The sequence below is a fragment of the Myzus persicae genome, unplaced genomic scaffold, assembly GCF_001856785.1.
Source record: "Myzus persicae strain clone G006 unplaced genomic scaffold, MPER_G0061.0, whole genome shotgun sequence".
Classification (NCBI taxonomy): domain Eukaryota; kingdom Metazoa; phylum Arthropoda; class Insecta; order Hemiptera; family Aphididae; genus Myzus; species Myzus persicae.
In genome coordinates, this window is record NW_019104455.1 from 557,066 (window position 1) to 570,375 (window position 13,310).

The following is a 13,310-nucleotide window of genomic DNA, read 5'->3' on the forward strand; positions in this document are numbered from 1 at the left end:
ATGTCATAAAAATGTGAACTTTAAACCACATAAAATATTAATGTGACTTTCTGGCAAACTTTTTTTGCTGTGGTTGTATGTAGCAAAACTCATAAAAAACCTTGAATTACATTTTTAAATCTTAGATATAAAAAGAAAAATGATTTGAACACTTTTATGAATTTTATCAAAATTCTAGCTTTAAATTTTTACAAAAAAATATTATGACATTTGTGTATTTTCGATATGTTCTTATTAGTACATGAACAACTTATTTGGTAGGTACCTTGTATAAAACCATTGAGTATAGATAGAGTATAGTATAAATATAAATTCTTAAAGATATATAAAGAAAAAAACCAAAAAAAAAACAAATCGATTTTGTCAAACACCACAGGTTTTCCGTAAAAATTCCTGTTTTTCCTTAATTGTTTTGTTGTTTTCCTGGTAATTTTGATGAGTGCTGGTAATTTTTACGTGTAACCCTCAAAGGACCAGATGAATATTCAAATTGCTACCAGAATAACCACCCCTAAATTGAATATCGAATCATTTTGAGCCGATTTTTGTTGCTACTTGTAAATTTGCACCACCAATATAGGTGCATTGAACTATTTAAGTATACGCCCCCAATCCTCATGTACATAATATACGATTATACCTAACCAGTATCCAGTTTCCCAGTGAGTGCACACTGTGCAGTTGAATTGACTCGCATAATGTGATACAGTCGTACTCGGCTTAGGTAAACTATATTAGTAACCTATTGTATCACTCATCATAATTTTACATTAATATCATACAGACATTGGACGTATCACATATATAGGTACCTATCCAGGTTATCAATGACACCTGCGCTCGTGCGAGTGCAGCATCTGTGTGTACCTATAGTTAATACTTGTGTCGAAAGCCGTGACGTCTGCGAACAGTGCGTATTATATGTATTGTGTATTATTAGGAACCTATAGAGTTTAGATTATAATGTAGGTATATTTTAATATTATTTATGATTTGATCACAGTCGTGACCGAATAAAATGTGACCGCGATTAGCCACGTGGTGAGCACGATAGTCGACGAGATAAAACAGAAAAAACAACAAAACCGCAGACATATTATTATTATATAACTGCAGTGCATTATATTATTCGCTACAGAGACGTATGTGTTCGGTAATTTCCGATAAGGCTAAAAAAACGAACAAAATACCTCGGCGGTGGTGTTTGGGGCATAACATTACGCTATGTCGTTATTGTGTTATGATAAATAACATACTACAACGGGTCAGAGCCGTCCGGAACCAGACTTCAAATGACTTACAATGCCCCTTTAACCTTTTACTACCATTTTACCCATGACAAAAAAAAACAAACATTATTCTATTAGCTCACACTTTTTCATAATAATTATGAAAAAAAACTGTACCTAATAAATTATTAAAAGAAACCCTTAGTGCTTAGTGTCTAACGAAATATTCAGTTTTTCAGTTAACGTGGCTACTCTTGCATTGTCTCGGCAATAATCATTATTCTATGGGTCATAGGTGTGTACTAAAATAATTACCTACTAAGCAATGTACAAATAAAAATTTATTATCATAAAGTTGTATTTCTAGGAAACATGAAGAATGAGTTTTTCTTAGGAATCAGGATCTATATTGCTGCAGGCGTGTGCTCGTGCTGTATTCATGATACGTGCACCTGCCAATACAATTTAAACTAGAAAATAATACTAACGAAAATATAAATACATTGGTCCGAGTGCTGTAGCCTTTCCAAGATAAAGTTACTTAAGATAAGGTACTACTTGCACACTGACGAGATGTATACCTTAGGTATATCCTGTCATCCTGACTTTCTGTATATCTTATTGTTCGTGAGCAATTTAGCAATTATATCGATATAATTATCCATGTACCATATCATTATCACCGTCCACCACCGTTGTATAAACATCATAAATAATTTAATATTATAATAATAAACAATTTTACCTATCACCACAAATCACAATATGATTTACAAATAACTCCAAAAATGTGTTTGTTTTATTATGCAGATTTATCAGTGATTATATAAGAATCCCACCTAAAAATCATTGTAAATTACAGAACTATTTAACTTATGTTTTGTTACACCTTCAAAAAATTGCCACCACTAAAAATTTCCCACTCGAGACAACTGCCTCCTTTGCCTTACGAGTCACGCGGCACCATTTATAGCATGACAATTCATCGAATAATCAACAGAAAAATAAATCGTTAATTGTGGTGAATTATATTTATATATTATTATATAGGCAATAAGTGCTGTAATATCATATAATTTATGTCGAGTGCTTGAAAGTAATACATCTAGTCGACTCTTGAGCCTTAAAGTTAATAGTAGTTAATACTATAATAGTATACAGAATTTAAACTAATCTATTCAATATTCATTCACATTGTTATAGATCCATCGCTGTCTTTAAGACTTTAAGAATAAGGAACACGCAGCATGTTTGGCAAAATATTGATTGGGAAAGCGTTATGACTTATGAGTTTATGACTATTTTAGTATTTTATCAATTATATTAATATTTTAATCATTATTCAAACGAGAAAAAAATTATTTATAGAAATCCATAAACTGTTTTCATTCTTAATATGATGTTTTATTGATTAAATAAATATTAAAAATATTTAAATGAAATTAATTAATTAATTTCATTGTTAGAATACAATTTCACAAATTAAAAAAATCTCAAGAAATCTTCGAATTATCTTTACTCCGCCTGATCAAGGATGAACAATATCAATATTTATTTTATGCTCGGTATTGGTGTAGGAGAGTGCAAAAATTCTATTGTGTGCCATGTACGGACATAATATTATATGAACGATAGGTTTATAATTTGTAGAAATATAATATTTACAAAAAAATATAAAATTGTTTACCGTTTATTTTATAGTGTACGGCCACATCCACGGCAACCCGCGAAAAACAGTACCTGAACCTGACCTCGTCGAGAACCAGAACATACAATAATAATTTTGTTCGGAGTACCGTTGGCGCAAAGGGTTTTGGCCAAGGCAAGAAAGACGTAAAGGTAATAATATCATATCATGAAATTTATGAGGTATATTCTCTGATATAGTATAAGTATTTGTGCCTTGTGGTGTAGGCAACCTAAATATGTACCTACCTATCGAGTTAATGGTTGATGATAATTGAACAGAGTTTGAGCATAGATTTATAATTTTTACCTCTCACTTATGTATGACCTACAATTAAATCGTTTAATTACCTCTCATAAGTCATAAAGTCACGAGTGTTAAAATTAAACCTAATATGAGTGACATAATAATATTATTATAATTATTATTTTTTTAAATTTCCTTGTATTATATTTATGTTATATTTAATATATGAGTAATAGAACAAATATTTAGCAATTTAACTGCGAGTAGTCCCCATTAATTCTCAAAACATTCCTAGATGAGTCGATCGATGTGAAAATACAAATCGTTTGTATACCTACAGGCCACGATATTTTATAAACAATAATAATACCGTTAAAGCGGGAACCGATTACATTTATAGACTTTTAATATAGCCTTATAACTTATAAGTAGCTAGTATGTATTGTAGAAAATATGCACTAAGTAACATCAGTTTTTTTCATCGTTCGCAGACCAGACGGCAGACAAAACGAGTTTTGTATCGCGTGTGCGCATTATTAACCGTTCTAACAGCTTATTAGCACCATTAGCTTTTATATAATATTATAATACGTATAATACAAACATTTTTGTATTTATTTTACAACTATTATTTTTAATGCCACCTTCAGAAACTATTTCTGTTATTAGATAGTCACATTTTTTAATATTATTTATTATTATTACTTGTATTATATTTTAATAGTTAGGACCCAGGAGAGTCGGAGGGTTGCCTTTGTCAGCTAAACATTCAAAATAAAACAAATTAAAGTGGTGGTTTTTGAGTTTTAAAAATTCGATGTAACAAATTTATATTTTTGTATTTTAAATGTGTTCGAAAAATAAAAGATGAATCATAATAATAGGCACAGTACGTTTCAAGAGCAATTATAAATGAAGGCTGATAAGAGATGAGCTCCATATAAATCGTTATCAGATATAAGGATGTACAAATTTAGTCATGAAATAAATACCTTATGTAAATGTAGACTTCCTCCTTCACCCCTAAAAATCGGTCTATCTAGTTTCCACTCATCAATGTATTACTATTATTAAAAAGATAACTTTTAACTACCTACCTAGATAGAACATATTATATAACAATGCTTTATTATTTTCAGAAACGAAATCGATACGATTTGCGACTTGAATAGAAAGATATGAGTTTATGAGTCTATGGGTAATTTATTACTAATAAAACCCGTTGTGTCGAGTTATTGCGAATCCAAAGTGTGAACAATCATCTGCGAGGCCTCATTACTAGAGCAATATATTATATTTATTTCCCGTTCATAGAGAGGGGTGGTGGCTAGGGGTATGGATCTTTGTAAACCGGTGTTGGTGAGTTGCGGCTTATAATATTCTTAATACAAATCCATTCTATTTTATTATTGACACAATTATAGATAAAATTATAAACAATTTTTTTAGTGACCTTATAAATGTTGTAAGAATTATTTTAATTTATATTTAATGAATTAAATGCACAAAATACACATAACATTTTTGGAGAGTTATAAAAGCTGTCTCCCGTGGTACTCTCTGGGTAATGCTAAATACAATGGTTTCAAGTATAAGTGTTTCCCAAATTGTGTATAATAAAAATATGTGATCAAAAAGTGCTATAGTCTTGGGCAAAAAGGGAAAGTAGTTTTAAAATATTTGGGCAAAAAGCGACATGGGTGAAAAGCGAAAGGTCATTTTTGGGCTAAAAGAGTCCCACCCGTTGCGGCCCAATTCTTAAATAACGTATACGCTGGGTCCCGGACTTATGAAAAGTACGTACGAATTGTGGCCGAACAATAATGTATATGTTACATATATATATATATATGCCATATAATATATAGTATACAAGCACCGCAGTATAAATTTACATTTACTAAATTAATTATTAATGTTGCTTATTTTTTTATATTGTTGTATATTAATATTGTTTTGCGTTTCTAGAATATAATATGTGATATGTCTTATTATGGTAAAAATGTTAAAAAAATAAAAAGTATTCGTATATAATAATATTATTATATCTAACCTAACCTAACTATTATTTAGGAAAAAACTTAAAACTCAACGATTTAACTAAACCAAAATTATCTATTTCTTATATTTTAGATCATGCTTTGTTAATTGTTCTCCATTCAAAATTTCTTTTTCACACATTTTCTTTGTTCTTATACTTTAACTTCTACATTTTATGTATATTTCAGGTTGAACTTCTAGTAACACTTCAACGGAGTTATATATGTTGGAATAATGGAATGGCTAGTGTAGAACGACATGTTTAGTTTTGAATGAAAAGTTTCACAGCTGTTAGTAGTACGGTTGCAGCTAGTAGTAAACTATGCTCAAATATTAGGGGGGATGGACATACTATCCTGTGAAATATAGTTTTCAAAAATGTAGTCTGTCATTTTCAGCAGGATGTATTGCCAAAAATTCGTAAAAAAAAGTTTATAAAGCAGTCTATGATGTTTTCAGAATCCAAAAAAATATTTTAAATAATGACTTACGTCTGTATTATCATTATGTAGTTTAGTAAGTCCTAAACTTGGGATTTTCCTCCTCTAACTGTGCCCTAAATGAAATCGACAAGATCAAAGTCATACGGCAGATAATAGGTACAATAAAACGATCTATATTATCTTTATCATACCATGTAAAGACATAACTTCCCATCGTTAAACTCTATATGATAAATTTAATTAAGTTAGATATCATATAGAGTTCAATGCTCCCCACATACGTATCGAATATTACGTTTATCGCATTATTCGTTATAGTATATGCAACACCGCATCTGCCAGGTCCATAGGTAATAGGTATGTTTAGGTACATAGGTAATGATAATTACACGGACCGCAACTCATCTACACCTAAAATATTATCGGACCGGAATTCAACGGTCCCCTACATTGAAAACGACACGTCGGGCCGCAACTCACCCACAGCCTTGTAGCCTTGTATTATATTAGGCTCCAAGAAATATGTAAGCCAACAAAAACCAATCACGAAGAAAACTGTGAAATAAATTATGAAATAACGCATGACACCGGCGGATACGTCAATGATAGGTATTAAACTGTATAAGAATTGTAAATAATTAAAATGTATTACTACTTGGAACGTGCCTACGTCAATATTATAGTCAAGTATGTATAGTTTACACAAAATAATATTTAAAAAAAATTCAAGATGACTTATACTAATAGACAGTATTCGTATACCGCACTGGGTGATAGAATAAACTGTATATTACCTACCTATTGTACCTATATATGATAATGATAAATTGATAAATATCGTAATAATCTTAATATACGACATACCTATATGTAACATACATTACCGTAATTGTGCGACCCATCCCCGCCGGCCAGGCATGCTCTGTCTAAGGCTTGAGATCGACATTCCCACATTTTTAATTTTTTGATTTTAACTTCTCTAAAAATTGTAATATGACTCTTTTTTAATGCAACGTTTTTAGGAATTGGGGGATGATATCAAAAATGTGGGGAAGTCCGAAATCGATCTCAAGTAGTCTTGAAGACAAATTCAAATTTGTTTTTAGAATTCGTATTGCTTCATTAGATTAATTAGTACGTTTGGCATGAACACGTCTAAAATCTTATGTCACGCGTGTGTTAGACAAAAACAGAAAATCATCAAATCTCCATAAGACAGTATTGCGTATTGATTTTTATAATAGTAAATTATCCTATGAACGCTTTTTAGTCATATATATATATATATTGTATACAGAGAGTCGTTCGATATCGATAACACTCTAACGAGTAATGTGTACATAAATAATTAACACTACACACATAAATATTAAACACTGATAAATGCGAGACAATGAATCAACACATTTCCGATTATTATAATAAAATATATCTATATACTAAATAATAAATACCTAGCCGATCATCGATAAATTATAAAAATGTGTGAATTTCTAAAATTACCAAGTAGGTGCTTATTAACTGTTTACTGTTATAGTCTATATCCTACATGTTTGTTTTGTATAGTTGAATAAAAAAAATATTGCCATTTTTATGAGTAGGTATATTTTAATAGAGTTAGGTAGCTTTTATGTGTAGTCTATAAGATAATACGATTATATCTATAATAAAGATAACGTATAAGGTATAACTGTAAAGACTTGAATATTGTTATAAAAGATTTACAACACCTATTTTAAAATTAGATGTATAATATTTCAATGTTTAATATCGGGAGAATAGAGATTGAGAAAGACAGATCATCAACGAAACAGAAAAATACTTTAAAAAGTTGTAAGGGGAAAATTTTGAATTTTTATTTCTTAAAATAAATATCTGAATTTGTTCACCTTGCATACATATTTGATCACTCTAAGCTGAAACGATTATACCACATAAATCACAATGTTACATTATTCTCTTACATCAAAAAAAATGTCACTAGATTGTCTCCTTAACGGTTTTACATTTTTATATTATGGTGCCATAACTCCTAAACCTGTAATAATCCTATTGTAAAAGTACAAATATTTCAGTATCGGGAAACTTTTATAAACAACTGTGCTGAGGTTTAGGTTTTGGTGTACAATAATTTTCCTAAGCTACATAGGTAGATTAGCTGTGCCGTGTATTGAATGGGTATCCAGCAGCAATCATTTGTTTAACATGCAAGTAGTGCAAACCCTCTATAGATAAACGCTGAGGGTCAACATAGGGTTCATACTTCATGCAAATTTAGTCAAATTAATCATTAGGTACCTAATGTACATTTTAATAAGACTTTCTAAGTAAAATAGTTATAGAGGTAACAATTTTTGTTTTGTCATATAAAATAAAACCATTGGTGAGAACTCTTCAAAATTTGCACTCAGTTGTTAAAGAAATAATAATATAATTATAATAAACTCTTTATAGTTATACTTTTAACAAATTATAGTATGTAAAATATTAAATAAGATACCTACAGGAATATTATGAGCCTAGAGCCAACATTAGTGTATTTAAATAGCCTGTTCAAAACACCACCTGATCCTAATATTATTATTGATATTAATACAATCTAACCTAAATAGTTAGATACATACATAACATTATAATAATTAATAACATAACTAATCAAAACATTTTAATGTTAAATTATTTAAAAACTCTAGTTATTTATGGAAGTGGTTAATGATGGCTCTTATCACACAATATGTTAATTGTAAATTGTAATAATTGATTTCATTGATCTGTTATGTTTAATATACTTATACTATTTCAATTGATTAAACATTTTATAATTTTATAAATTGAATGAATAATGTGATCAATAATAAGTGACGACTAGGTTTTTAAATAAAACACAATGTATGCATACTTAATTAGTTGATATATTTATCTTTTGACTTTTAATGTAATACAATAGTCGCAAAACAGTGCTGGGTTTAATACCGGGTATTCGACCAGCAGCTCCAATCTGAAAACAAAAATTAATGAATCAACAAAATACTTTATTATGTTATTTGTTCCATACTGTTTGGGGTTTAATGTAGGATAACTTTTCAATTTCTTCTTTTGATATACTCAGAGATGTACTGTAAATAAAAGGGTAATAATATAAACATAACTTAGCATATGTTTGTATTGACAAAGAAATATTAATATATTACTGTGTATAATCTATGTCCTTAGGTACAAGTAAAGATTGATCAAGTTCTACACGTTCAATATCCTCCTGTTGATCGTAAATAGAAGCTTGATACAAAGCTTCAATTTTCAGACGCTCGCCAATTTGATTATCTTCAAACTTTCCGCCAAATTTATCAGGAAGTATCATTTCCAATTGTCGTAATGTTATTCCCTCCGTTGATAGACCCAATATTTCAAATGCTCTATGACATCATAACAATAATTACAAAACATGTTTGTATCTATTTTAAACAAACTATACTCTGTTCACTGAGGGAATGTGCTCTTACTTCGCTGATAAGACTGCGAGGGAGGAGTAAGAAGGTTTGCGGCAGTGTATGGCACATTTTGGTTTTAGTGCAACCACATTCTCTCAGGGAACAGAGTATGGAAGTGTAAACACACGTTTTGGTCTCTGGATTTCTAGATGTTTTTAAGCCCAATGATTTCTTCCACTTAAACATGGTCTGAGAAACCGATCTTAATAGCTTGGTTCCTTCTTCCAAACAAGAAAGTATACTTAGTGTTTGATCGTAACGTCTTTTACTGACACAACCAACGTCGTAACCTATTAAACATTATAATTACGGTACAATTACATCTTTTAACTATTCTAAAAAAGAACCTTTCTGTGTCAATCTGATATCTGCATTATCAGGTCTTAGATGCAAACGAAATTCAGCTCGACCAGTGAACATGCGATATGGTTCATCTGTGCCTCGTGTGGTTAAATCATCAACAAGTACACCAATGTAAGCTTCGGTTCTACTTAGAGTAAGACTTTTTTTGTTTAGGGACTGAAAAAATTGGAAAATTTTGAAGTTTAAACAAATACAAAAGTATTATTTTTAACACTCACACTAGCACCAGCATTTATTCCAGCCAATATGCCTTGAGCTGCTGCTTCTTCATAGCCAGTTGTTCCATTTATTTGACCAGCAAAGAACAATCGACCAATTTTTTTAGTTTCCAATGTAGGATACAGCTCTCGTGGATCCACATAGTCATATTCAACTCCATACCCTAAACATATCTTGTTATTACATTTCTAAGACAAAATAACTGCACCTTACCATATTGGACGATGTTGGCATTTTCTAGTCCATTTATACTTCTTATCATTTTAATTTGCAAATCTTCAGGCAGAGTACAGGATAGGCCATTTGGATAAACTACATTACTATCAAAGCCTTCTACTTCAAGCCATATCTGATGATTTCTATCACGAAATCTAAAAATATTATTTATTTTTGAACTAAAAATTATAATTTATATTTTTAAAATATATTATGTTATGAATGTATACTTGAGAGATTTAGATTCAAGTGATGGACAATATCGAGGACCCTTTACTTCTTCTTTGATATGTCGATTTACACTTAAATTATCAATTACAATTTGGTGAACTTTACTGTTAGTATAAGTTAGATAACTTTTTATTTGGTCTTCAGGCTAAAAAATTAGCAAAATAACAAAACAAAAACAATATATTAAAATAAACATGGTGATAACACATTTATTTACTTTTAACCAAACTGAAGTGTTCATAAATGAAAACGGTGTTGGTAAATCATCTCCAGGTTGATAGTTCAAATTAGTAAAATTAATAGATTGTTTTTCAATTCGAGGTGGTGTACCAGTCTTCATTCTTCCTGTATTAAATCCTAATCTTTTTAAAGTGTTGGCTAAACCAATAGAAGGCTTAGAATTTATTCTACCACCTGGCTTCACACTTATTCCACTGTACATTTCACCATTTAAAAATGTCCCAGTTGTCAAAATAACACATTTAGTTCTTATTAGTGTTTCATTTTCTAGTAATTAAAAAATCAATGTTGCATTAAAATATTATTATTATTGTGTACAGAAAAAATAGTTGACCAAATACTGAGTGGGACATTTTAAATTGAATTTTTGTTTTTAATAAAAATATTTTTCAACTTATACTGAGAATACACATAGGCTTATTTATTAAGAGGGTTCTTATTTTTTAAGATAGACTTTTTCAATACCTTAGCTCAAATTTTAAAATATATACTTGAGATGAAATTAATTTTTTTTAAATATGTTCATACCAAAAATGTATTTTTATAAATATAATTCATATTTTTTATTTTTAAAATAAAAAAAAATAATTTAAAAAAAATACCCTTTTTGTCATAAATTCAAAATAATGTACATCTTAAATATATGTATTTTTTCTTAAACTATTCATACTAATATATTCTACTATGTATATTATTTTATGTATACTATACAAAACTATCAGTATAGCTAAAGATTATTATTATTTTTTATTTGTCACATATCAAATTGATTTTATCAGTTGAATGATGCTGAGAGAAAACACATGATCAACTATTTACTGAATACTCTGTATGGTTTTAAAATAACATAATATATGTTATACTACCTAATAACACTCCCGTACATTGATTATTATTGTCAAGTAAAATGTTGTCTACAGATCCTTCAATAATATTAAGGTTAGGAGTATTTTCAAAAAGCTCTGCTTGCATATGCTTTTTGTAAAGTTTTCTGTCAACTTGTGCTCTTAGACCCCATACAGCTGGTCCTTTTCTGCGATTTAAAACCTATAATTATACTTAAAGAAGAAATTCTAGTTGTATTGTATCACATTACTTTATAATGAATGCCTGAAAGATCACAGATTTTTGCGCAAAGTCCATCTAATGCATCGATCTCTCTCATCAGATGTCCTTTGCCAATGCCACCAAATGAGGGATTACATGACATCTCTCCTGAAAACCAATCAAAATTCAGAATTCAACATCTATGGATGAAAATTAATATAATTATATTTATGAACGTACCGATTGATGATTTTTTGTGAGTCACCAATAAAGTAGAAGCTCCCATTCTAGCAGCGGCGGAACATGCTTCAGTTCCTGCATGTCCACCACCAACAACAATCACATCATATTGTTTTGAGAAATGACAAAAGTGTTTCATAAAACCATATTGATGAACAGGTAATAACTGACTGAAGTGTTTAAAAGACATGATTAACATTCTAAATTATTCAATTACATCTTAACTATTTGAATAATTGACAAGAATATAAAAAACTATATTGAAACATAATAAATTGACAAAAATATGAACTTAATAATATGAAATTTTATAATTGTTATAGTTAGCCGGGTTACCGTCTTTCAAAATATAGTATTTAATTGAATCTTAATATTTTTCTATGTCAATTGTCAATATCTCGTCAGTATCACGGACCTTGTAATCGGAATTTAATAACTGATAACAAAGATAATATAATGATAAGAGCAGCGCTTCTGGTCTTTCTAAATCTAGAATTTAGACCATGGTTCAGTATAGAAATTATCTTAAATCGTGGTCTAGACTATAATAATGGTTGTAAACACAGATGTAGATAATAAATTATTATTTATATACAGTGGCGTAATTTAGTTAACATTTTTGGTGTTGCAAAAAAAAAACATTAAAATTAAATAAATAAGTATATTCAACAAGTGTTACTATTTATTTATATTATAATTTACAATATTTTTATTTTAAACTTAATTTTCGGCTATTCCCAGAGGAATTATTGTTAAATTCATCAATGACTTCTTCTATATTGATATTCCTTTTTTTTTCAATTTGTAATGTACCAAGATTACTTAATCGTTCTTGACCCATTGTGGTCCTCAGATAAGTTTTAAGTCTTTTTAGACATGAAAATGATCTTTCACAGCTGGCAGTTGTAGTGGGTATAGTAAGAAATATACGAATAATTGATGTTAAAATCGGAAATCCATTCTGAAAATCATCATTCTTAATAAATTCTATTTTCTTTGCCATAGTACTAGTTGTTTCTATGTTGGAGTATTTCAACTTAAACATTCTATTAAAAACTTCAATTTCAGTATTCAGATGTTTTAAATCAAAGTTGTAGGTGTTACAAACAATATTTAATGCTTCGTGTGGTGGATTATTATTGACAATTATTTCTTTTAATCCATTTAATATATCTAGCTGGTTTTCTTGAAAACGTTGTTGCATTTCTCTAATTATGATATCTAAGACTGGATAGTAAATTTCAATACGATAATAATCTTTTAAATTCAAAGTTTGAGGTCCCTTTTCCCCACCACCTAGCTTATATGGAACATTTTTATTTCGAGGTATTTTGGGAGAATCAATGTTATTTGTTTTAATCATCTCCATTGCCTCATTACATTTTTTATTAAATTCAATTTCTGATCTCATCTGTTTTATTATATTTATAGTACTATTAGACATGTCAATTACAGTAGCATAATTAATATTCACAGACTGTAAATATTTTGACAAAATATTTGTATATTCCAAAATATCCTTTAAAACGATCAAACAGAATATAAATTCAAAGTTTTGTATATTATTTAGTAATGATTTAGCTTCAGATCCGGAGTTAATGTCATTATCAGAAATATGTTC

The 13,310-nt window shown here is 29.3% G+C and overlaps 1 protein-coding gene across 2 annotated transcripts; it reads right to left on the minus strand.

The window, feature by feature from the left end:
* Window positions 1–8,535: 8,535 nt before the first annotated feature.
* On the minus strand, window positions 8,536–11,983 carry LOC111042306 (protein MTO1 homolog, mitochondrial). 2 transcript variants are annotated; one of them, XM_022326870.1, is made up of 12 exons: window positions 11,690–11,983; window positions 11,499–11,617; window positions 11,269–11,449; window positions 10,380–10,669; window positions 10,162–10,307; window positions 9,929–10,086; window positions 9,715–9,878; window positions 9,481–9,652; window positions 9,261–9,423; window positions 8,837–9,058; window positions 8,701–8,761; window positions 8,536–8,643 (listed from the first exon to the last, which is right to left on the minus strand). In XM_022326870.1, the coding sequence occupies exons 1-12, from the start codon at window positions 11,886–11,888 to the stop codon at window positions 8,545–8,547; spliced, it is 1,974 nt and encodes a 657-aa protein (XP_022182562.1). In that variant the 5' UTR covers window positions 11,889–11,983; the 3' UTR covers window positions 8,536–8,544. The 2 variants fall into 2 exon arrangements, with proteins under 2 accessions (XP_022182562.1, XP_022182563.1); XM_022326871.1 differs by having other exon boundaries at window positions 11,269–11,435; window positions 11,690–11,806.
* Window positions 11,984–13,310: the final 1,327 nt, after the last annotated feature.

Coding starts and splice junctions, on each gene's coding strand:
- LOC111042306 (XM_022326870.1), bottom strand. CDS start 11,888: ATGTTAATCATGTCTTTTAAACACTTCAGTCAGTTATTACCTGTTCAT. Junction 10,308..10,379: donor ACACTTCAGTTTGGTTAAAA/GTAAATAAATGT, acceptor CTAATTTTTTAG/CCTGAAGACCAAATAAAAAG. Junction 9,879..9,928: donor TGCCAACATCGTCCAATATG/GTAAGGTGCAGT, acceptor AGATATGTTTAG/GGTATGGAGTTGAATATGAC.